This window comes from Aulonocara stuartgranti, assembly GCF_965226115.1.
Source record: "Aulonocara stuartgranti genome assembly, chromosome: 3".
NCBI lineage: Eukaryota > Metazoa > Chordata > Actinopteri > Cichliformes > Cichlidae > Aulonocara > Aulonocara stuartgranti.
Genome location: NC_138941.1, coordinates 63213566 through 63236978, shown reverse-complemented (window position 1 = coordinate 63236978; position 23413 = coordinate 63213566). Strand labels below are relative to the sequence as shown.

Genomic DNA, 23413 nt, shown 5'->3' with positions numbered 1-23413 from the left:
ACTTGTCACTTTCACATACGTTCCCCTTCAGGTTCATGTCCATATTTGACATTTAAAACCATCTTATCAAATTACTGCATCCCACAAATATCACAGTGTCACATGACCTACAGCTTTAACTTCCTCTGATCCAGATGATGATGATCTCTGCTGTGATGATGACCTGGATGACTGAGAACCTTCACAAACAGATCTAACCACACACTGAGCTCTGTTTACAGTCGCAGGCTCGTTAGGAGCTGTGCAGGTTACATTTTAACTTCAGTTTCTTTGTTGCACACTGCAGTTAAAGCAGGTCAATGATCAGGTTTAGTGTCAGCCTCTGCATAAAGAAATATGTTTAATTATTCAGTGCTGCAGCTGCTCTCTGAGTGTTTTTCACCTGGTGATGCCTGAAGCTGATCTCACGTGGTGTGTTTGACTCTGGAACTGGATCAGCAGGTTTCCAGTAAAACTAGACCTGCATGAACACGCCCACTCGCAGCGCTGAACACATCAACAGAAAAGAAAACAAGCATAAATCCTTTTTAAATAGAGAAATGCATCACAGTACAATACAGAAACAGAACAATTGTTTTCATAGTGTGTTTTTTGAGTATGTATTAAGAACATCATAATAGAAAGTTTTAATACAGCCCTTGTTATTATTTAAACCACTGTTTTCTCTTTTAGGATCATATATTAATACTTACAGTCAGACGATTAAACAACCTTTCGGTTCATAAAGATTTCAAGCATTTTACAGTAAAAAGATACTCTGCAAATAAGTTCATGGCATCAGGAATAGGCACCAAATTAATTTTGTGCAAACGCTTTTAAAAAGCATGTTTAAACATGCAAAATATTTAAGGACGATGGCTAAGCCTTTAAGAGGGAGCCTGCTCTTATCCAGGAGCTGCTGAGCTGATAAATGTGCAGATTAAACCATAGCCTGAAGCAGCTGAATCAAAGATCAGCAGTGTTTACACATCAGGCTTCGTTTGCACTTTAGACTCACAGAAGAAGAACGGAAACCTTCTTCCTGCCTCAAGCTGAGAAACAGCTGAAGCTGAACTTCAGGCAACAACATGAACCTTTTTGCTTCTAGTTACAGTCACAGGCTCATCAGGAGCTTTGGCTGAATTTAAGTTTAATCCAAAGTATTTTTGCTACATACTGTAGTTAATGAAAGTCAGTCCAATCACTTTATCACCAGCTTTTATTGAGTATAATCAGTGTGTGTTCTACACAGAGAACTTTGTTCAAGGAATAACTGATAAGCAGCCTTTATATCAGGTATAAAGAGCTTCAGACTCAAATGTGTCTTGAGGGAAAAGATTATTGACTTTTAAATCTTCAGTGCTGCAGCTTCTCTCTCTGGGCTGAGTTCAGGTGGTTCCCAGTGAGATTAGACCTGCATGAACATGATAATAGCTAGTTGTTGCTTTTTTTTCATATTCACCAGTAAAGGAAAGAACCTGAGCACGAAACAACAGAAAAAAACAAAAACAATATAAACTGATAGTTTTCCCTTTAATTTCATTTCACACTAGTACTTCAAAAGGCACATTAAAGCATCAGAAGGTAATCATACAGGTAATATCACCCAAACAGGATTTTGTTTAAAAAGCTGATGCTAAATAAAAATGCAAGAAACAGTAAAGAAGTGAAATGAATACTATGTTTAACTGTAGCTTATGAGAGGACTTCTGCTTCAAACAAGACATTGATATTAAACATTCAATCATTTCAATTGGCTCACAGTGACTGATCTACTTATATACGTCATTACCAGACAGACACTCAATCCAAACACCAGAACAGCAAATCTTTAGTTCATGTTCTGACAGACAGAGACAGGATGCATTCAATTTATAATTTATATAAAACTGTGGAAGTTTTAGTTTTTGTTATTTTCTATTCTTGCATTTTTCTTGTTGTTTTATATTTATTTGCCCTTAACAGACATTTTATTGCTAGACCAGCAATAAAAGGCTTAACATTTAGATTAAGTGATTTCATTTTCTCTTTGCTCTGTTTTGAGGTGAGGATGATAAATGTTTATTAACTGCCCTGTACAAAGAAACTGAAGATGAAAGGCCTATTGGGAGAATTTTTCTTATCCAGGTAATTTCAAACTTCAGGGTTCAATCTGTACTATGAAGGTGGTTCACTTTTTCCTGGGGTTCCTTGTTAATCTATGACCTAACCTGTTCAATAGCAGGTTAGGTCATAGATTAGAGATCTGTAGGTATGAAATGAGGTGTGAGATCACTTCCTACTGACAAACTAAGTCTGTGGCAAACAGCATCACCATTCCTGGAAGATCCTTCAGACCAGCGTGTGGATAGTAGTAGTTGTCCAAACTCTTTATATTATATTATTATTATCTTATAAGATTTTACATCAGTTCCAGGTGGACAGAGTGTACATTGGACAGTATACAGTATGTTATTCATATTGTAGTCTTATCTTTGCTATATAACACTGTCTGTGAAGGTTCTCAGTCATCCAGGTCATCGTAGTCAAAGGAGCTTGGAAAGAAAAGTGTCTGGACATCTTTAAGTTGCTTGAAGATGTTTCACCTCTCATCCGAGAAGCTTCTTCAGAACTGAAGAAGCTTCTCAGAAACATCTCGGAAACATCTTCAAGTAACTTAAAGATGTCCAGACACTTTTCTTTGCAAGCTCCTTTGACTATATAACACTGTCCACTTTCTGCTGTGACAAAACAAATTTTCCACGTGTGGGACTAATACAGGTTATCTTATCTTTATTCACTCATGGGTTAACCAAGCAACTAGATGACAAGCTTCTTATGACCACCAATGTCAGGAAAGATACCCTGGGTATTTTGAACTTGCTTCATAGTACAGGGCCCAGATTCGGACCTATATTATATTTCCACATGCTGAATGTCAGAAGTGAGAACTTGGAACAGCAGCAGGAAATTTAAAGTAAAGCTGAAAAAAGCTCTGAAAATTTTCAGACAGGCGGTTGTTCAGCTGGAGGCTGGTATGATTCCTGACTCTGCTGTTGTTTATGTTTTCTGTAGATCACAAAGCCAACAACAGCAGCAACAAGAAGCACAGCAAAAACTGACAGAATAGCTGCAGGTCCAACAGATCCAATCTTCCCTCCTCCATCGTCTGGGTTTTCTCCTGTCTGACCTGCAGGTGAGAAACAGGTGTGAGGTGTCAGCTGTCAGGTAGGTGATGAGTGAAGAACAGAACAGAATCCATTTCCTCTTCAAACTGCTGTCAGACATTATCTACTGCACTCTGATCACATCACTCAGACCAGCTGCTTTCTACAAAGTCTCATCAACAACATCTTTAGAAAAAAACATCAACAACCAGGAAGCAGCTTCACCTCTGATCACACACACACTCAACTCTGCTCACTCACCTGGAGGATCAACAACACTCAGGTTTATGCTGCTGATGGTTTTCACAGCTCTCTTTCTCCGTTCTCCCCCATGCGTGAGGATGCGGCACTCGTATGTTCCATTATCTGCAGCTTTCACTTTCTCCAGAATCAAAGACACGTCTCCATTTTTCATCTGTTGGTCCTGGAGTTCCACCCGGTCTTTAAAAGATGATTGCTGGTCTTCTGGAACAATGTGCCCGTCTCGGAGCAAAAGAACATATTCTGGCTCCAGGTCCTGTCTGCTCCACTCCACACCTGCGAGGTTGTTGCTGTTTGGAGCTTGACATGGCAGAGTGACTTTTTCTCCAAGCCTAGCTGTGATGGTTTTTATGTCTGAAAGAGGAAACAACAAAGATCAGAGAGGTTAAAGGGGTCAGAGTATAGGTCTTCACTTTTACAGCAGCCAATAGGAACAAGTAACTTTAAAGAGGAACTGCAAAGCTCTGATGAACTGGGCAAGAAGAGACAAAACAACAGACATACTTGGCATCATCTGATGTGTGGTGGATAAATCATTACACCACTTACACAGAATCGACTCTCTTTCTCTGTGAGGACCTGCACTGATGTGTGTTCCCAGACCTTAACCTTAAATGACTTTAACCTGAACATTAAAATCAGGAAAATCATATCAACGTCTTCTGTACTATAAAAGCATAAAAGCACACACACAAACCTTCTGTTGACTGTTCCCTTTGATATGAATCTCCACAGCCACTGAGTTTGCTCCTTTGTATCCTTTTGATCCACATATTTAATAGGAGTGAGGAAAAAAATTGAAGCAGCCAAAGTACCACAATATTATGATTGGCTATACTGTATTAATACCTTAGTAGCATCTATTATTGTAGGGTCTTTTCCTTACAATATAGAGAACCTTGAAACAACTGTTGTTGGGATTTGATGCTAAATAAATAAAACTGAACTGAAATTATAAACAAGGAGATAAATTAGAATTAACTACAAATTAAAACTAAGGCGATGGCAGCTTCTAGCTTTGCTTGCCAGTGTCTAGAAAAAAAAACAGATGGCGCAAACTAGTCTTAGAAGGTTAGAAGTCAAGAAAAAACACATCACAGTTATTGACAGTTTGATAATAATAAGTTTGTTTGCAGGTTTGCAGGGGCGATTTCCAATACGCCAGCAGATGTCGCTGTTTGAAATAGCAGGAAACAAATGCGTCAGCGTTTCCGTGTTTTACGAAGCCTTTTCTTTCCACATCACTATCGATACTGTTTTTAAGATAGACATATTTATACGTTTATGTCATATCTTACAGGCACTTTGTACTGTCGCATTAACTTCCCATGTAAAGGTTTTTTTTATGAAAAACAAAAAGACTAAATATAGACTACAATAAAAAAGCAACAAATTAAACTCACATAAAATGTATTAACTTGTTATTTAATCGTTTTTCACACATTCACATTGATCTACTAATACAATGCTCACCTTGTGCGGCAGAAATCAGTGGGTTTAGAGACAGAAGAATCAGGAAGGGCAGCATTTTCTCTCTCTTTTCATTATGTACACGTCCAGTTTTGTGTACTCCAGACGTAGCAAACAACTGAAGTTTAATATTAAATTTGTAATATTACGCCTCTAATATTAAACTTCAGTTGTTCGCTGTAGAATCTTACAGCAAGAAGTGTTGTTAAGTTTCGTTTTCCTTTCCACACAAAGGGAACATCCACGCCCTGTGCACACCACGTGATTGCCGATAACACATAGGTTTCATGCATTCTTACTTCTGTTCCCGTCCTAGCTCAGACGCCATATAGATAGATAGATAGATATGGCGTCTGAGCTAGGAAGGGAACATTTTATACAGATAAAAAAATATAAAATATAAATAAATAATAATAATAATAATAATAATAATAATAATAATAATAATAATAATAATATGTATGTACCCTTACATAACAGGAAACAGTTTTATGCTGTTTAAGTTGTGTTGTGGTGCCGTTGTCATTAATGGGTGTGTATAGTCTAAGAATATCTCACAGTTAAAATTGTTTAACCAGGTTTGACCTGTTAAACTGTTAAAAACCAGGAAGCTCAGAGGAGCAGTTTTTACGCGCTTTTACGTTACATTACAAAGTTTGACTGAAACAACAGACCGCGCACATATTTGAACTCTCTGATTGGCTCTTCTTCAATTTATTGACCAATAGCTGTTCTCCTACAGCAGCGCACACTGTTGTCAGGTGTGTGTGGTGTAGCCGATTCTGTGCTGAGTGTTTTTAAATCCACTCACGTTCGTTAGCTGTGAATATTCGTGGATAACACTCTTTAACTGTAAACTATTAGACCAGTTAGTCTGGGTGGTAAGGACAATACTATCGGTCAGGTTAATGTGTAAGAATATTTATGTACTCTAAGGAGCTTAGAAAGGAAAATGACTGGACTTCTTTAAGTTTCTTGAAGACGTTTCATGTGTTTGTTCTGACAAATAACAAAGCAGTGTTGTAGGTACGAAGTGAAAACAGAACTGCACGAAACTAGGATGTATTTGTATTATGTGGAGGGTTGTAGTTTTTTCTTTTGTATGGCACTTTGCTGCTCTCTAGTGACAGACACAAAATAAAGTAGTCAACTGAGTGATTACTGTTAATATTTTGGGATATTTTTACATGTAGACAACAATCAGCCAACACGTAAATAAAGACTTGAAGTCCATTTGAAACAGAGGCCATCTGACAACAGCACGAGCACAGGCAGCTCCTCGTGTGATGGTTTCTTTTCTTCCTTCCATTCTTTCTCTCTCACCTTTTAGATGGAACTGTAATCTGGTTTTACACGTTTTTGGGTGGCTCCTGTTCATTATCAATTCATAAAGCCTGCAGTATTTAAAAACACAAGTCTTATTCAAGTAACTCCACATTCACAGTACTACGAAGGTGTGTCTGTGAAGATGCTCAGTCATCAAGGTCAATTGTAGAACCACCTTCTCTACTATGAAGGTAGTTCAGTTCTCATATCTCTCGTATTAGCCAGTAGAATGTTCTTGGATTATTCCTGCAAACTCAACCCACTTTGGTCCTGTACTACAAAGCAAATCCACCATAACCTGGATGTCTTTTCTTTGATTTCATTAAAAAATGAAATTGAACATTAGTAACAAATACAGATTAGTAGACATAATTATTCGTTGGTCTTTCTTTATTCATTGATGTATATAAAAGAACTGAAGAAGCTTCTCAGGTGAGAGGTTAAACATCTTCAAGAAACTTAAAGTCCAGTCACTTTTCTTTTCAAGCTCTTTAGAATATATAAATATTCTTCAACAATGTACACATTAACCTGACTGACCATAAACTCATTAGCATACCACACTGACTAACCAGTCTAACCATTTACTCTTTAAGCATGATATCCATAGTTATCCATTACAGTCAAGCTGTGTGATGTAACAAAGCACAGTGTGGTGCTCTGATACAGCTTCAGAGTTTTAAACAATTGATGGGTTAAAGTTCCTTAATCAATTTTATATTTGACATATTTTACTCAGCTGAGTGTTGTTACAGACACACACACCCATTAATGACAGTGATAGTCTTGCACAAAGCAAGGTCCATAAGGTCAGGTAACATTTCATGTCTACAGATCTTTACTCATAAAGTGCAGTGTCAGCTTGAGTAAGCAAGAAAATGTGTTCTTTTGCTCCTTTTTGCTTTGGCTGTGCAGAATTGTTCAGTATGAGCGATATGGGGTTCTGATGCTGGTCAACCCCTCTGGTGCAGACACGGGGGAGTACACATGCTACCCAATGAACTGTGAACACACTGACTGCAGGAAGGAATACAGCAAAGCTGTTAGTCTTCGTCTTCTTTCCAGGTGTGATTAATACATTTTATTGATGCTTAGCCTTGCATTTCTCTGAACTGCAGACTTGACATGAATCTTTTTTACATCCTAATAATCTCATCATAAATCTGCCATATCTGGTCTCTGTACGGACCAGATCCACAAGAACTGTTTGTTCCATCAACTGAGTATTACAAGGCGATTCAGCTGAGGAGCATACATTCTTATATAGTTCTATACTGTGTATTGTGTATTTTGTTGTACAGTTATTTTATTTTCAACTTTAATTTATATATTTTATCTTATTCTTTCCCAGTTAAATTTACCCTTCATTCTAATTTGTGTTGCACAGTTATTTCATTTTTAACCTTAATTTTTTTATATTTTATTCCTTCCTAGTTAAATTTACACTTTATTAATTTTTCATATTTATTTCCTTTTTTTTTTCTTCTTTAGGTCACGAGCAGTTGTCTAAGCATTTCACTGCATATCGTACTGTGTATGACTGTGTACGTGACAAATAAAAATTTGAATTTGAGCAACTGGCCTGCAGTCCTCCCCTGTCAGGTGACGTCACCTGAGGCTAAAGTAACTCTGCTCCGTGAGTACCCACCCGTGGAGGTGGACAGAAGGGAGATCTCCTTTAATGTAAGAAGGGCTTCACAATCCATCGACCTCGGCCATATCATGCCGGAGCTTTATACTGTGTTTCCAGTCTGGGAAACCTGAGGCAGAGCTCTATAAAGTACATGCTTATTTATGTTAACACAATGCTGCACTCCACTCTCTTGACTGCCCAGCACAGAGTCCTGACATCCACTCATTAGAACACCTTTGGGAGGAATTGGAGCGGAGACTACAACCCGGGCCTTTTTGTCAAACATTAGCGTCTAACCTTACAAATGGAAAAATTAAGAAAAAATCCTATAAACATGCTCCTAAACCTTGTGGAAAGAGTTCCTGGAACAGATTAAGCTGCTATAGCTGTAAATCATATTAAACCCTATGAATTAAGAATGGGATTTCACTCAAGTTCACATGTGTGTGAGGGCACACAAAACAATACTTTTGGCAATATAGTGTAGCTTTGTGTGACAGTACAGGATGTAAAGCCTATTTGCACTCACTTGATGTATTCATAAGGTGGCATCCAATATCACCAGTGGATAGGAGTCGTGGCTTGGCAGTGTCTGGCACACGAATGGCAGATGCAAAGTAGCTCTGTTATATTGCAGGACATGGTATCAAAAAGAGAAGCCGACAATAACACAAGACTGCTTGTTGTGTTGTGTTTCAACACAGTAAACATCAGTATGCATCTGAGTGAATACTGTGTTCATCCAGTGTGTTATAGATATAGTAAATTAAGCAAAAAAATCGTTCAAAAACATTGGACATGCTAGGGATGTCATGCTCAATATTGATGTGTGGCTCAAAAAACCCATGTCAGGTGACCACGGGTAACTGAGGTTTTGGTGCATGTTGAGTCATGGCTTGCCCACTGGTTTGCCAGAGTATTGAAAAATATTTATGATGCCACAAACTCCCACACACACACACACACACACACACACACACACACACACACACACACACACACACACACACACACACACACACACAAACTACAAGCACTTTTTCTAGGTCCAAGTGCTTTCTGTCTCACATTTGCACATGTTCAAACGCCAGTGACAATGTGTGACAATAGCAAAAGTGGCCATTGGGTGTCGCTGTTCAGATGGTTTTGAAACCTTGACTGACCAATAGAAGAAGAATGTTTGGTCTAGGGGACAGAGACACTCTCCCGTCCCTAATGACAGAGCAATCATTATTTATTCCCATCTGGCAGACCTGATAGGGAGAAAAAATTAGTGAAGGAGGACAAAGAGAGAGAGAGCGTAACAGAGAGAGGAAGCAAACGCAGGGGAGGGCCTACATACAGTTAGGGGAAGGGGGCGGGCTTTAGTTGGTGTCATTTAAAAATAAGAAAAAGAAATCTAATTACCGAGAACAGAAATAAAGAACACAACCATGCCAAGTAAGTAATATATATATATATTTATACATCTTTGTACTCTGATTGTATGCTTTGGTTGGTAACTGAGGGCTGGGTTTGGGATGATGACAGAGAGCAGAGTCTAAACTTTGATTTAGAAGTTGTGGCTTTATTATGTGCATCCCATGTCACAAGCATAGCAAAGGAAGAAGGTGTAAAATGAACATTAATGGCATCAAATATGAGCTAAAGCCTTACACAAACAGTGGAGCATGAACAATAATTATAGAGAAGAATTTGAATTTAAGTGTTAGAGAGCGCACACGTGTGTGGGTGGGAATAGTTATGACTATTAGTTAATTGTTTAAATTCTGTTGATCTACTGGACGGTTGGCCATGTTGTTTCATAACCAAGAACTGAAGCCAAACCTGAAAATCTTTTATATTACGTTTAGTTTTTGGTTCAGTTTCAGTGACACCAGTTTCTCTATGATCGTGTTCAACAAAAGGCACAGGGGTCCTAAATGTCCTAAAACTGCTTGAAATTTGAAAATTTCGATTGTGGATTTTTGAATGCTGATGTTTTAAGATTCAAAGCAAAAATAACTTTAAGACATGAATGATCTAAAAATGTTTGTGCATTATTCTTAAATCAACCAAATGCATTTACAGTCATGGCTCTAATTTGACAAATAAATGTTTTTGACAAATAAAGTGGGATTTCTCCCACTGATAACACTGCGTCCAGATGAACAGAATCAACTTTTTGGGATTGAAAAATAAACGTTTTAATGATCATTGTTTGTTTTTAAATTTTGCCTCAACATGTTCCAGACTTTGACATTAATTTGATGGCTTTAGGAAAAGTATTGCATTAGCTTTTTAGAATAACAGCAATATTTATAGACAGTCCCTCATATTCAGAGGTTTTAAAATGACTGGTCAGTTCCTGTGTTATTCTATTATAAATTAAACAGATAAGGAGTGGTGGAGGTGGAATCTTCTGGTGCCACCTTCATTACTTCTTGATGCATGCTCAATAAGGTAAGTGAATCCCCACAAGTTGATTCTGCTCATCTGGACGTAGCGTTTTCCACCCCAGAAAAACAAAAACAAACAAAAAAACCCCGCAACATCCAGATGAACAGAATCAACTTTTGGGCACCTTCACCAGTATTTCTCCATTGCTCTCTCGTTGGCTTTCTTGGTATCATGGTATTATTTGCTTTATCAACAAGTAATGAGGATTTTAACCCTCACAGCTCGTCTGACTGTGAGTCCCAGCAGCTCTCAGTTCTTTAAAGGAGCCTTTGTGTCTCTGAGCTGTGAGGAGGACGACAGCTCTGCTGGATGGACTCTGAGGAGAAACACAAGCAAAGGAAATACCACTCAGTGTGGAGATGGGTGGGGAAAACCAGCTGGTTCTTCCTGTAAGATCAGTAACACATATCAAGTGGACAGTGGAGTTTACTGGTGTGAGTCCAGAGAGGGTCCCATCAGTAACATGGTTAACCTGACAGTCACTGGTAAGCTGAGTGTGTGGAGTTAGTGTTGATGAAGCTGTGTGTAAATGGATGAAATGCTGTAGTTTGTCTCTGTGTTGAGGTGGATCAGTGATCCTGCAGAGTCCTGTCCTCCCTGTGATGGAGGGAGATGACGTCACTCTGCTCTGTAAAACAAAGACCACTCCCTCCAACCTCCCAGCTGCTTTCTATAAAGATGGCTCCCTCATCAGGAAGCAGCCTACAGGTCACATGACCATCCAGCATGTTTCCAGGTCTGATGAAGGCCTCTACAAGTGTGACATCAGCGGTCATGGAGAGTCTCCATCCAGCTGGATCACTGTCACAGGTGACACACTCACCTGTCTGTGTTTCTGCAGCTTTCAACATTCACAATGTGACGACAACTTAATGACTGTGTTTGCTTTATTTTAGGGGAAGACACCACCACACCTCCACCTACATCCACACCTCCACCTACATCCACTCTTCCTGCATCCCTTTCTCCTGCTGTTGTCTGCATTTTGTCAGTTTTTGGATCAGTCTGTGTTATGGTCATGCTGGTTTTACTAACTCTACTGGTGAGGCGATTTGTTCACAGAAAGCCTGAAGGTGAGAAGATTTCATATATACGTATATATACGTGTGTGTGTAATTTTGTTTATTTATATGTTGTTTATTTTTTATTTTGGCTCATGTCATCATAACTTGAAGAAGACGACGTCAGAGATGATATCAGATACAGTGAAATCAAAATCTCAAATCCTCATCAACAGCCAATGAGGCGGCGTAAAGGTGTGTGACTGTGTCTCTGTGTGTGTGTTTTCTAACAACATTAAAAAGAAGGAGAAAACTTGTTTTGATGGTTAATGTAAAGTGGCTAAAGTATAATATTATGTTGCACTTTTCAGGAGAAATATCTAAATAAGTGCTTCAGAGGAAAAATACTAAAACATTGAAACAGTAAATTTACCAACAGCACTTTTAAAAAGATGATTTTTAAACTGCAGTTTAAAAGAGACCGCAGATTTCAGGCTTAGAGCGAGAGCACTACAGAATTCGGGGTTATGGGTTTATTCTGGTATATTTTGTTCATAGTAAATAGTGATGTGTCGGTCCCAAATGAAACAATTCTTAGAGTCGGCTCTTTGAAGTGAACAAAGGAGACGTGCTTCTTTTCTTTCTGTCTCTCTCACACTTTTTTTTGCTTCACGCCGCACGTGAGTCTTGTGTTTGCACTGAACACAGGGCGGAGAGGCGGTAGTTACACTCCCAGTAGCACAGGAACAGGTAGGAGAGGGAGAAAGAGAGCCAGGGACAACAACGTCACATTAGAAAGTTATAGTATAGGTATAGGTAAAGGTATAGTAATAGTAATCATCCACAACTATTTTCAGTTGTTCAGAAAGTTTATCCATGCTGTGAATCCTACGTATGCAATTCCAAGCAGGAAAACACTCTCCCAAAAAATCATCCCAGACCTATATGACAGAATATGCATCTTCTTGTTGTTTTGCATATTTTAATTTATATTTTATTGTGTTCTGGTTTGAAGTGTTTTGTGTTGTTTCACTTTAAATTTGTTTAAAAGAAAAAAGCTGAAAATTTAAATAGTTAAAAGTTGAAATGTAAATAGTTGGTTTTTGTATTTTATATTTTATTTTTTACATTTTATGTGCAGTGACCGGTCAGAGCGGGCACACACTCTGTTTTGTGTAATTCTTTTTAAACCCCTGTAGAACTGCAACCACATAAGCTAGTGCAACAATTTTTTGTTTTGCACATGAAACCGGAGGAGTTGTACTTAGATTTTATGCCATCAGCTTGTCCTAAGTCACGGTTTCCGTCCACATAGGCCTTGCAAAAATTTTGTAAAAAGTATTTGCAGGAACAAAAACATAATATTCCAGAAACACGCTTTGCCAATCTGATCAGCTGTTTGTAACACTTCCTAACTGGAATAGACGTCAGCGCGAACTATCGCGTGTCCGCCATTATCTGCCCGAAACTGGAAGCAACATAATTTATGGGCCATATAAGTTATACTGGTGTTTTTAAAAGTCATGTTTGACTTTATGGTTTTCTGTATCGTTTCTGGGAGGCTTAGAACTCAAATCACACTGCTGGAACACACATGTTGTTTTTGTTTTTTTGCAAATTTGCATTATATTAATTTTCCGGTTTTCCTTCAGTATTCAGGAGTGTCTATGAAGACACTCTAAAAAAAAAATTCCAGAGGTGGGAAACTACGTTGTCCAACTTTTTTGTATTTACAGTTTTGAGGGATAAATCTCTGAAATTTCTCTAACTAGAAATTATATGTAAAAATAATAATAATAATAATAATAGCGAAAGGTAAGGAATTTCAGAAAAATTATGCATAGCTATAAAATATAAAATATAGTGTTTGTATTGGTGTTGTGCTTTTTTAAATGTAAACTTATCATATTTTACAAAAATAACTGTATGTGGTGGAGGGAAATGGAGATCAAACATATAATTTACTAAAAATATCCCATGGAGCTGAATTTTTATTTATTAAATTTTTTTGCAGACCTGTGTAATTAAAAGACTCTCTCTCTCTTTGCTCTCTATAGATAATATAGGAAGAAAGCTTTTGTGTGGTGGTAAAATCCTAGGTTATCCTGATCTTAAAAACACATTAAAAACCTTTAGCCTTGGCAAATGTTGAAGACTAGTTTCAGAAAGTCTTATTAGTGAATGCCTTGGAAATGCCTTTAATTTCTGTGACATATGCCTCTAGGTTTAATCTCTTTGATTGAGGGGACACAATAAAGCTCTTCTCTGTAGATGTTATCTTCATCAATAAACCCAAGGCACATCACTCTCCAGGCACTATTCACTTGGGAATAGTATTATATTGTGTTTATATATTTATTTTATTGTATTTGTAGTTTTTAAACATACTATAAGACGTTTTTAGTGCAGTAAAAATCAGACAAGGGCAGCATTAACGAAAAAAGCATCTATTAATAGAAAAAATGGATTATTCAGTGTATTCAGATACACAGCTGTCGTCATTTTTTAGGCACGTAACATTTCTGGACCCAAACCTTCATTTTACAGCTACTTGGTGATGTTTTTTCTGCTGGCTGTGTATTTGTCATCAGTGACATCAGTAGTGGCTCATCCTGCAGCATTCTTTGTTCTTGAGATGCTTTTAAAGAGTTGAGACATACTTCAAGATGACAAACTGATTGTTTTTCAGGTCACCGACAGGAAGGCAGAGATAAGGAGAGGACCTGAGATTACAAAACCAGATCAACACATTGTGTAATAGCAGAGGCCTAATACTAGAGGTGTAACATCGTAAAGTGTTCTGGTTATTGCAGGGACCAGACTTGTTTTGATGGTTGTGGACCATAGATTGCAGAAACTGCACCCTTCCACTACACACATGGTCTTTAATTAATATCTAATGGTTTAATTTCACATTAGCATGCAAATGAAATAATTCACTTTATTTATCTTAGATTAGATTTGTTTAAGTGATGCAACCAAAACTTAGTCTATAAATGTTCACACTGCTCACCCGCTGAACCGTTCACACGGTTGTTTTTTACATGCTGGACTGCCTGTTTGTCAGCCTGTGGTTAGTCTGTTAACACAGCAGCTCTGTGGTTGTCCAGTTTCCTGTTTCTAATGAAACACCTCAACTGCTCAGGTTTCGCTGCAGGGCAGTAAAAGGGATTTTTAAACTCTGTGTAGGTACAATACATTGACAAAAATATTCATTTTCAAAATATTAATTTTATGTATTAAAAAATAAAAATGTACAGTTCTGTTATTCATACCTATCATCTGTCTTACTTGCACCTCAGATAAGGTGCCTGCACCATCAGCACAAAGCAGCTGTTTCACTGCTAATTTGAATACTGGACACAAAAGCAGTAGCTGAAATGGTTTTGCATCATATTTAAAATATTAAAAGTAGTATAAAAATGACCGTACTGTCTGCAGTGATGTCCTCTGTGTGTGTTTTATTGTGCAGAGACTGATCCAGCTGCAGTCTACTCAGCAGTGAGAACTGAAGACGTCAGTTATGGACAAATCACCATCAAAGAGAAGCAAAGAAAGTCAAAGAAAAGAGGTACAGCTGCTCCTCTTTGTCTTCATCATGGATAAGAATGCGAGGAAGAGTCCAGCAGGTGTTGAGACTCCTGTCTGGATCAGTCTGACACTGTTTACTAATTACTCTTAAGCTAAGCATCTTTATTTAAACAGGGCTGAAGTCATGAAATAATTAACAGGGAAATGCATTAAAGTGTGAGGTCATCACAGTTTTTCCACCCCCAGAAACAAGTGATGCTGACACTTATCCCTTATGAGTTTCACAAAGCTATGTGCATGTATGCTTCAGCTTTATGCAGCTTGTGGTTACTGTACACACATGCACAAGTGTGATTTCCACTCTCATCTATAGAACAGAAAGCTCCAGCAACACTTGAAGCACAGACACCAAATTTATTGTCTGTTCAGACTTGTAAGGCCATCACCTTATACTTTTTAATCTCTTCTGTTCATCATGAAAGATGCATAATGTGAAGTTATGGCAGAAGCATAGAAAATCACTATTTGCACCAAAAGTTATGAAATCTGTAAATATCTGCAAAGAAGAAGCGCAGCACAGTTTTTGCAGTTAGCAGAAATTTTGCACTTAGTGTGACGTACACGCATCCCATGATTTTAGCATGTTTTCATTAAAACAGTGCTGTGCTCAGTTGTCTGCTTTAAATATAACCTTTAGTATCACTTCTGTTCTCTTCTTTCTTGACAGTGAAAGTGTTATTGACATCTGTGTTATAAGAGTTATTCCTATTTACACAATTTAAAAAAGTAAATAATCTAAATAGTTTTTTGTGTTGTTTCTAATGTAATGGTAAGTGCCAGTATGACTACTGCACTGATGTCTTCTTTGTGTGTTTTATTGTGCAGAGTGTGATCCAGCTGGAGTCTACTCATCAGTGCGAACTGGAGACGTCAGTTATGGACAAATCACCATCAGAGACAAGAAAAACAGATCAAAGACCAGAGGTACAGCTGCTCTTCTTTGTCTCCATCATGTGTTTTTGTCCTTCATAAGGACGATATTTGTTGCAAATATTGAGATGAGCTGCAGGCTGTATGAGTACCTCTGAAACACCTCTGCTCATATGCATCCAGGCTTGTGTGATACATCCTTGCAACCATTCATGGGGTTTGATAATTTACTGATTGATTTACCATCCATCTGTTTTAAAAGTTGAAGGTTTTGAGAGCTTATTGCAGGGCAAACACAGGAAGACAAACTCAAATTCTCATGTATGACCAAGTTAAAATCAACATCTAATTTAACATGCATGTCAGAGGCCACGTGGCAAAACTAAGTAACAGTTCCCTCTAAGCTGAGCGCGTGAGCAATCGCACACTGCTGACACAGTCTCCACACAGAAAACCAGCAGAATTAAAATAAGTACATGTACTTACTTCAATTTCAATTCAGGCTGGATTTTTTTTGTGCAGTGCAGATTTTCTGTGTCAGCAGTGTGCGATTGCTCACGCGCTCAGCTTAGAGGGAACACTGGAACATTTAACATGTAAGAACTGTGATGAATTGTCCGTATCATCATATTTAAAGCAACCCTGCTTTAAAAATGACATCATTAAGTCCTGACACTGAATCAAACTAACAGTGTCTTAGATAAAATGTTTAAATTAACATCATTTCTCACACAAATGCAATGAATTAAATTTATCATTTATGTGTTATTGTATAAAAAAGTCTGAGCATTAAATATATTTGATGGCTCTGAGGTGATTCACAATAACAGGTAACTGGAACCTGAATTGTAGCTCCATCAGAATCAGAATCAGAAAGACCTGAAATATACGACAGAGCAGCATGACGTTGAAGATAAGCACAGGGCATAAACAGGCAGTAAGAGTGAGATAAGAACCTGCAGAGCTGCTCTGTGTTGTTCTTATGGATGTGTTCTGATAAAGTTAGAAGTTCTTCTTTTTTTAGCAGAGTATCACAAAAAAAGGTTGGTCTATATGTCTGAGAGTAAGCTTAAGCATTATACTGTAGACTATTACAGTTACAATCTTCATAAAAGCAACATTTTGCATTAACACCTGAATTTTAAACATCTATATTTACATATCTATAGCCTCCTCTTTCTGAAATGCTTTTTAAGCCGTGAACTCAGTTAAAGCGTTTCATCAGAAACAGGAAACTGGATGACCACAGAGCTGCAGTAGAGTTTAGCTTAAAAAGTTTTAAAGATTGACTTCTCATCATAGTCCTGATGATAGTGTGTATATGTAGTGATAACGTATTGGTCTATACAGTACTCTCTGGTAAAATGAAACAGGAAAGATGACCACAGGGCCTCTGAAACCTGCTGGCAGTTTCTAAGAAATCTGATCATGATGCTTACTGGGAAATAACTTCTTTTAACACACATCCTGTATACTGACACCACTTTCTATGTTTCACTTCCAGCACTCATGTCCTGTTAGACACTGTTGCTCATTATGCAATGACGTTACATACCTTTTAATTTTTGTAACCTGGTGCATACAGATGCACTCAGGTTGAAGACATGAGATTTATTTTTGTTTTCTTCTGGCTCACCTGAAGCACCAGTAGTGCACCAGTGACAGGCCTGTGGTAACGTCATCGTTAGTGCATGCAACAACAAATATGGTGACTATAAAGTAGAGTTAATAGATTATTGATCCTTATGCAGCCAGAAGACCACAGCCAACAAATTCTAAAGTCTGAAGATAAACTGATAGAACTGGATGCATTTACTTTTTTCCAGCACAACTTTTTTAAAAGATGAATTTCTTGCCAACTGTTGTTTTCACGTGGACACATTTTAATCACGTTTAAAGTGACATCACAATGACGTGAATGTTTCTAGCTCTAGGTTTGAGTCTTGGGTCAACTTTCAGCCTGGACATTAAGCTTAGCACCAGGACTTTTTCATAATTAGAAATCCGAGGGCTAAATTTGGTCTGTTTTTATTCTTCATCTGGTCATACGATGGTTATTTGCGCCCATCAGGGAATCACAACTTGAGCTTTTACTGAGAAATATTTAACTCTCATCAGGCTCATCAGGTCAGTATCAGCAGAGGTTTATAGTGATTGTGAGACGTTACCTGTGATGAGGCACATGATCAATAGTGGGTCAGTGGGACAACTCCCACTAGGGATTAAATACTTGGGACTCTCCACAATTTGACTTTAGAACTGAAGAAGAAGAGACGTGAAATGTGAAGAAACGTGATGAAGTCCAGTCGCTTTCTTTCCGAGCTCCTATACAGACACAGAACCACACAGGTGGTGTTTTTGGAGCTGTAAGAATTTGGACTGTTTTAACTGGGAACTGAAGGAGCGTTGAATGGGCTAATTGTGTATTTTATCATTTTAACAAGTGTTTACAACATAACATGGAACAAAAACAAAGCCTTAATTACAACCTTAAAAAAATTGTAGACCCTGAACAACCAAGACATCAACAATATAGAATTATGTTTCTTATATAGTTTTTGTAGGAGCAACTTCTTGAGCCACGCCTCTTTTTTAACATTTCATATGCAAGGAGATAGAAAATAAGAAGTGATTTTCTTGTAATGCATTAAAGTCTTGAGCAATAGTTCTCCAGGATCTCTGAAGACTTAAAGTTTTGTTTTGCACACTGGCTGCTTTTTCACTCATTTTCATCTTTCATCTTTCTAGTTTCCATTTTCAGAGGTACATTTCTCTTTTTGTTAATTTCTTAAGCCACTTAACAATCATTGAAGTACAAAAAAATCACCTAACTTAAGAAATGAACCAGTGTTGTGTTTACACATAAAAGAAACCAAAGCAAAACTATTTTTTTCTAAAAAGCACACATACACACAGCTTGTGTCCCATTGCAGACAAGAAAAAGAAGGAAGACCAACTTTCTTAAATGTCCAGTGAGATTTATTATGCAGTCATCTATATCTATATGTTTATTTTGGTTCATTTCAGCCAGTGGAGGGAAATCTGGAGGTGATGACATCACATACAGTGACCTCAAAATATTACATCATCACCAGCAGCAGCCAACCAACCGGAGCAGAGGTATTGTTTTGTGTGCTGTGTGTCTGTCAGAATAAGGAAGGTCGAGTCAATAAAAAATATCAATAAAAACTGAAGTTAAAGTGATCTCTCTGCTTTCAGCTCAGACAAGCTTCTCATGTATTTGCATCCATCCTTGACATTAATGCCATCTTATGCTATCAACAATTGCTTGTTGTTGGAAGCAAGTTTGCCTCCCATAGAGACTGTAGCATCTTCATTTCACAGGCGTTACTGTTAACAGTGGCTGGAGCTAAGATGCCAGCTGCTTTTACTGATTGTTTGCACGTTGTGGATAAGCCTCTAGTCTTTGGGAGAAGATTATCATGCTAGACAAGCTTCCTCTGGATCTACTTTCACTTGTCCTGAGATCAGCTGCAAGTCTTGCTTTGTGTGGAAACACAGCTAGGATCAGCAAAAAGAGGAGTTTCTATGTTTATCACAGATATTCTTTTTTTGAAAAACTGAAGGGGAACATTAATCTCTAGAATGATCATTTTTAAGGGCAGGGACTTAAACATTTAAGGAATCATTTCCCTTCTACACTAAAAGTGACATTGTGTGGTTGTTACATTTACAAGAGACAAACATGTAACTTGAACACAATGACTTTATGTTTCTATGGTGAACGTAATTAAATCATGTAGGATCTGCTTTCAACAACTTAAAACTAGTTAAATTTATTCATGTATAGCAACAGTGCGTAACTGCCTGGATTTGCGATATCACAATATCACAATATCACATGCAATTTCAAACACAGAAGACAGAACATACACACACCACATGCATGCTATCTCTATTTATTGTGGCTGAACCTGTCAAGGACAGAAAAGTAAAGAAAATTCGGTATCAATCAGCTTTCCCACTTTTTTTTTAGTTTGGATTGACAGTTTGATGGTGCAGTGTTTAGCACTGTTGCCTCAAAGCTAGAAGATCCCAAGCTCAAATCCATCATCAGGCAAGGCCATTTCTGTGGAGTTTAAATAAACATTAAAAAAATCATTGAGTGAATTTCCACGCGGTTAAATTGCTTTATTTGAGCATTATGCAATTCTTTTATTCCAACTTTATGAACCAACTTCATTAACTCATGATGAGTGAACTTGTTTACTGCAGTTGAGTCCAACTGAATTCAGTTGAGTTGACCCAGCCCGTGCAAATTGTGCTTGTCCAATAAAAGTACTTAATAGAAAGACATTTATTAATGTGGAAATCCTTCCCATGATTATTCTAACTTCATTTAAAGAGTCTCGATGCATGCTCAATCATGCAGATAAGTAAAAAGAGTTTAAAGAGTTATTCTTTGGAGTGATCAACAAAGTCAAATTCTGGTTGACATAAAATTGTCATGTGCGTCTTTTTTTCCTCCAATTTAATGGATTTAGGACACAGCTGTCATCTGTCCATCTCTACATCAGGGTTGCAGGAGGCAGGAGTCAATTCCAGCTGTCGTAGGGCCAGAGACACCCTGGTCACCAGTCTATCGCAGAGAGACAGACAACCTTTCACACTCACACATGTGGGCAACTTAGAATCATTAACCTAATCCCACCAACTTGCCCATGGAGACACAAAGTCCACACAGAAATGGCCTTGTCTGTTTTGCTGTACGCCAGGGACGACAAGGTTGCTTCTCTGCAACTTTGAGCAGGGGAATGGGTCCTTACTGTCGTCTATTCAAACATGCTGATTGACTGTTCAGAGTATCCGGTACAGTGTATATATTTTGTGACAAAGTTGAGTCTGTTTGGCATTTGGGTGCTGAACTTTATTGTAACACCCGGGCAAACAGCTGAAAGAATTTGGCCCCAGGAATCAGTGTATAATACTACAAATGATACAGTTTATTATAGTGATTGAATCCCTTGCTGTAGGTCTTGGGCAAATTACTTTTCCAAAGAATAATGTTGAAGTTTGGATTTATGCTCATATTTAATGATTTATGAGTCCCATGTTAACGTTCAATGTGAGCACAGGATGTGGTTTGAACTTAGTGAAGAGTTTGAATTTAAGGGAGGTGAAACTGTAAAAGTTCAGGCAGTCAGGAAGGAAACCACTGCCTGGTTGTTTTGCACTCTTTGGTCAGTTGCAGCCTTTTTGTTGTTATCCACAGAATCCACGTATTTGAGCTGCCCTGCTGGAAGTATTTTCAGATTTAGTCTTTCTTTGAGTTTGGATAGAACACCTAATAAAAAGATTACCTATATATGTGAATATGTTTCCAATTTGGATCCTCCAACTTAAATTTTTGTGGCACTCATCAGTGTGTTTTTTTTGAAACAGGGAGGCTCTGAGTCGCACTTCCTGGTTGGTCTATTTCACATTATTTGTGACAGTTTGGCTCCAAGACTATTAATGTGAAAATGTGGCACCACTGATGTTGACTTTTTTTAAATAAATGAGTGAGTTATTTTAACTGTGACTGGTCTCATATTGTTTGAACTGTGTGTTCTTGTGTTTTCAGAGCTTCCATCAAATCCAAATGTTGTCTATTCCTCACTGAAGAAATCTGCTAGTCCAACCTAACAACCAGCTGCTGGTCCACACAGGCCCTCAGAGCAGAGGGCTTTCGTTATAAAACAGATGTGTATGTATTCTGTTTGATCTCTTCATTAAATGCACTCACAGAACTGCAGACAGACAAAGAGAAACTGAATGTGGTGATGAGACGTTTTTGTAAAGAAGCTCAAGTAAATGTATTTTTGTCACACTGCCTCTCTATGTCTCTCAGGCCAAAACAGAAACATTCTACTGTATGTATATGCTATGTATTATATCTATAACTGATAAATAAACATAATGTATTTAAAATAATCAGTAACTTGTGGGACCCTGCTGTCGTCTCCACAGCAGAAATCTGTTTTTTTGTGCAGGATCAATAAACTTTGGTCGGACTTGTTGTTCTTCTCGTGTGGTTCTGTGGGTTTCATGAAGCTCTCTGATGGAAAACATGAGTTGCTGTGGCTAACCCATGCACGTCTCCACAGAGCAGATAGAAAACAACAAATATCAATAAAACCACAACCTCAGACTGAGAGCAGCACTAACATCACTCAGTGGCTGGAAACTTCACACAAAAGCTTGAGAAGCTCGTATGTGTCTGTGTACAGTAAGGATTCAAGGAAATGAAATATGTGAGACTTTAGATGCTGTTTGAAATAAATACGTCTCCATCAACAGATATTTTTCTGATGCATCTAAGTTACTGTGTTGTTGATATGTGTGGTTGTGCTTGCACAGGACACATAGTGAGGACATCTGTCCTCGTTCAGTGTGATGATGATGATCTCGGTGTCGATTCAGCCAAAATCTGGGTCAGATTAAGCGGCCATAACAAATGCACACTAACATGAATCATGCGTTTCTGAAAGAGAATAACTTCTACTGATATTTATTTATTTTGAATTTCTGCAATACCAAATACCACTGGGACCTGTCATATGACACGTTTTTATTATCAGAAAGGTGAAGTAAACCATTCATTCATAATTTAGAATAATCTGGAATGAATCAGGAGAGAAAATCTAAGATTAGCACTGGTTCAGGTGGAAAAGTGAGACTTGCATTTAGCAGCAGTCTGTGTGAAAGTTTTCTTGCATCGCTTGTTGTTGCTTTTTTGTTTGCTTCATTTTTCAAAGCAGCGCCTCGAGTTTGTGTTAGAGTGATTTTTATATAGTGTCTCTCTGGTTTCCTTCAATCCATGCTTACACGCACCTCAGTAAAAACATGAATTTAACTTTGTTCTCAGAGAGGTAGGAAGAGGTTTGAGCTCTACATGTTTAGGTATGAGGATGAGTGTCATCTGTTCAAACCCAAAAAATTATCTGTCTGTAGATGTGATCACGTCAGTTTTGTGCCTAAACTGTCCCCACGGTCTTTCTGGCCACTTTAATTATATACAATCAATAACTGGTCAGTTTACAGCTAACTGTATGTAGCTGATTCCAGCAGCATCCACAGACAGTAAAATTCACCAACAACAGCTTAAAACACGGTCTGGTGCTGCCATCTAGTGACACTGAAGAGCTCCAACCACTGATTTTAGGATCATTCTGAGTGACTTTAACTGCCTCGTGTAATTTCGACTTCTTTTTATCTATGTTTAAAAAACTTATATTACACAGACAGACACATCTATACTACAATCATTGTAATATGATGGTATGGACATTATAGCGTGACTCATTTTAATCTGACATTTCATTCTTTGCTCAACTACACTGTGAAAAGCACAGATACAGCATCTGTATAAGATATTTGTATCAGTCAAATAGATGCTGCCACTCACAGTGTCCTATATAATGTTAATTCAAAGTTTCTTTTCTGCATGTCGATGCTGCAGAAAATTCTTCATCTATGTTTCATGTGATGATCAGCTTTTCTGCTCCAACTGAGCATTCAAAGCCCCTTTTGGCATATTTGCCATGCAGACTGGAATCAAACCACCGACCTCCACGATTAGCAGTTGACTTTGCTCTACCAGGTCTGGATTGGTTTCAAATTTGCAGTGATGCACATTTAGGTCAATGTTACTGGCCACTTTATTGGGTACACCCCTTCAACTGCATGTTACTAGA

At 37.9% G+C, this 23413-nt stretch overlaps 2 protein-coding genes and 1 pseudogene across 4 annotated transcripts; 2 read left to right on the top strand and 1 right to left on the bottom strand.

Annotated features, from left to right (window-relative positions):
• Positions 1-1180: 1180 nt before the first annotated feature.
• Positions 1181-5101, bottom strand: LOC309704041 (butyrophilin subfamily 1 member A1-like). Its single transcript, XM_082528994.1, has 3 exons — positions 4860-5101; positions 3387-3740; positions 1181-3148 (listed from the first exon to the last, which is right to left on the bottom strand). Exons 1-3 carry the CDS (start codon positions 4912-4914, stop codon positions 2964-2966), a joined length of 594 nt encoding a protein of 197 aa, XP_082385120.1. The 5' UTR covers positions 4915-5101; the 3' UTR covers positions 1181-2963.
• A 1481-nt stretch (positions 5102-6582) lies between these two features.
• Positions 6583-8044, top strand: LOC309703175 (platelet-derived growth factor receptor-like protein; annotated as a pseudogene). The gene is made up of 4 exons: positions 6583-6614; positions 7098-7247; positions 7375-7438; positions 7757-8044. The product of its transcript is annotated as a platelet-derived growth factor receptor-like protein (transcript).
• A 1143-nt stretch (positions 8045-9187) lies between these two features.
• On the top strand, positions 9188-21725 carry LOC309694257 (uncharacterized protein). Of its 2 annotated transcripts, none has more exons than XM_082514178.1 (9): positions 9188-9255; positions 10476-10739; positions 10819-11064; positions 11151-11327; positions 11433-11510; positions 14728-14826; positions 15672-15770; positions 18744-18836; positions 21301-21725. In XM_082514178.1, the coding sequence occupies exons 1-9, from the start codon at positions 9249-9251 to the stop codon at positions 21360-21362; spliced, it is 1125 nt and encodes a 374-aa protein (XP_082370304.1). In that variant the 5' UTR covers positions 9188-9248; the 3' UTR covers positions 21363-21725. The 2 variants fall into 2 exon arrangements, with proteins under 2 accessions (XP_082370304.1, XP_082370303.1); XM_082514177.1 differs by having other exon boundaries at positions 11430-11510.
• The last annotated feature ends 1688 nt before the right edge of the window (positions 21726-23413 follow it).

Bases quoted from the DNA above. Each gene is read 5' to 3' on its own strand.
- LOC309704041 (XM_082528994.1), bottom strand. From the start codon at position 4,914: ATGCTGCCCTTCCTGATTCTTCTGTCTCTAAACCCACTGATTTCTGCC. The intron at 3,741-4,859 runs GTGAGCATTGTA...TTCCTCTTTCAG, and splicing joins ACTGATTTCTGCCGCACAAG to ACATAAAAACCATCACAGCT. The intron at 3,149-3,386 runs GTGAGTGAGCAG...TCTCACCTGCAG, and splicing joins GAGTGTTGTTGATCCTCCAG to GTCAGACAGGAGAAAACCCA.
- LOC309694257 (XM_082514177.1), top strand. The intron at 10,740-10,818 runs GTAAGCTGAGTG...CTCTGTGTTGAG, and splicing joins GGTTAACCTGACAGTCACTG to GTGGATCAGTGATCCTGCAG. The intron at 11,511-14,727 runs GTGTGTGACTGT...TTTATTGTGCAG, and splicing joins GCCAATGAGGCGGCGTAAAG to AGACTGATCCAGCTGCAGTC.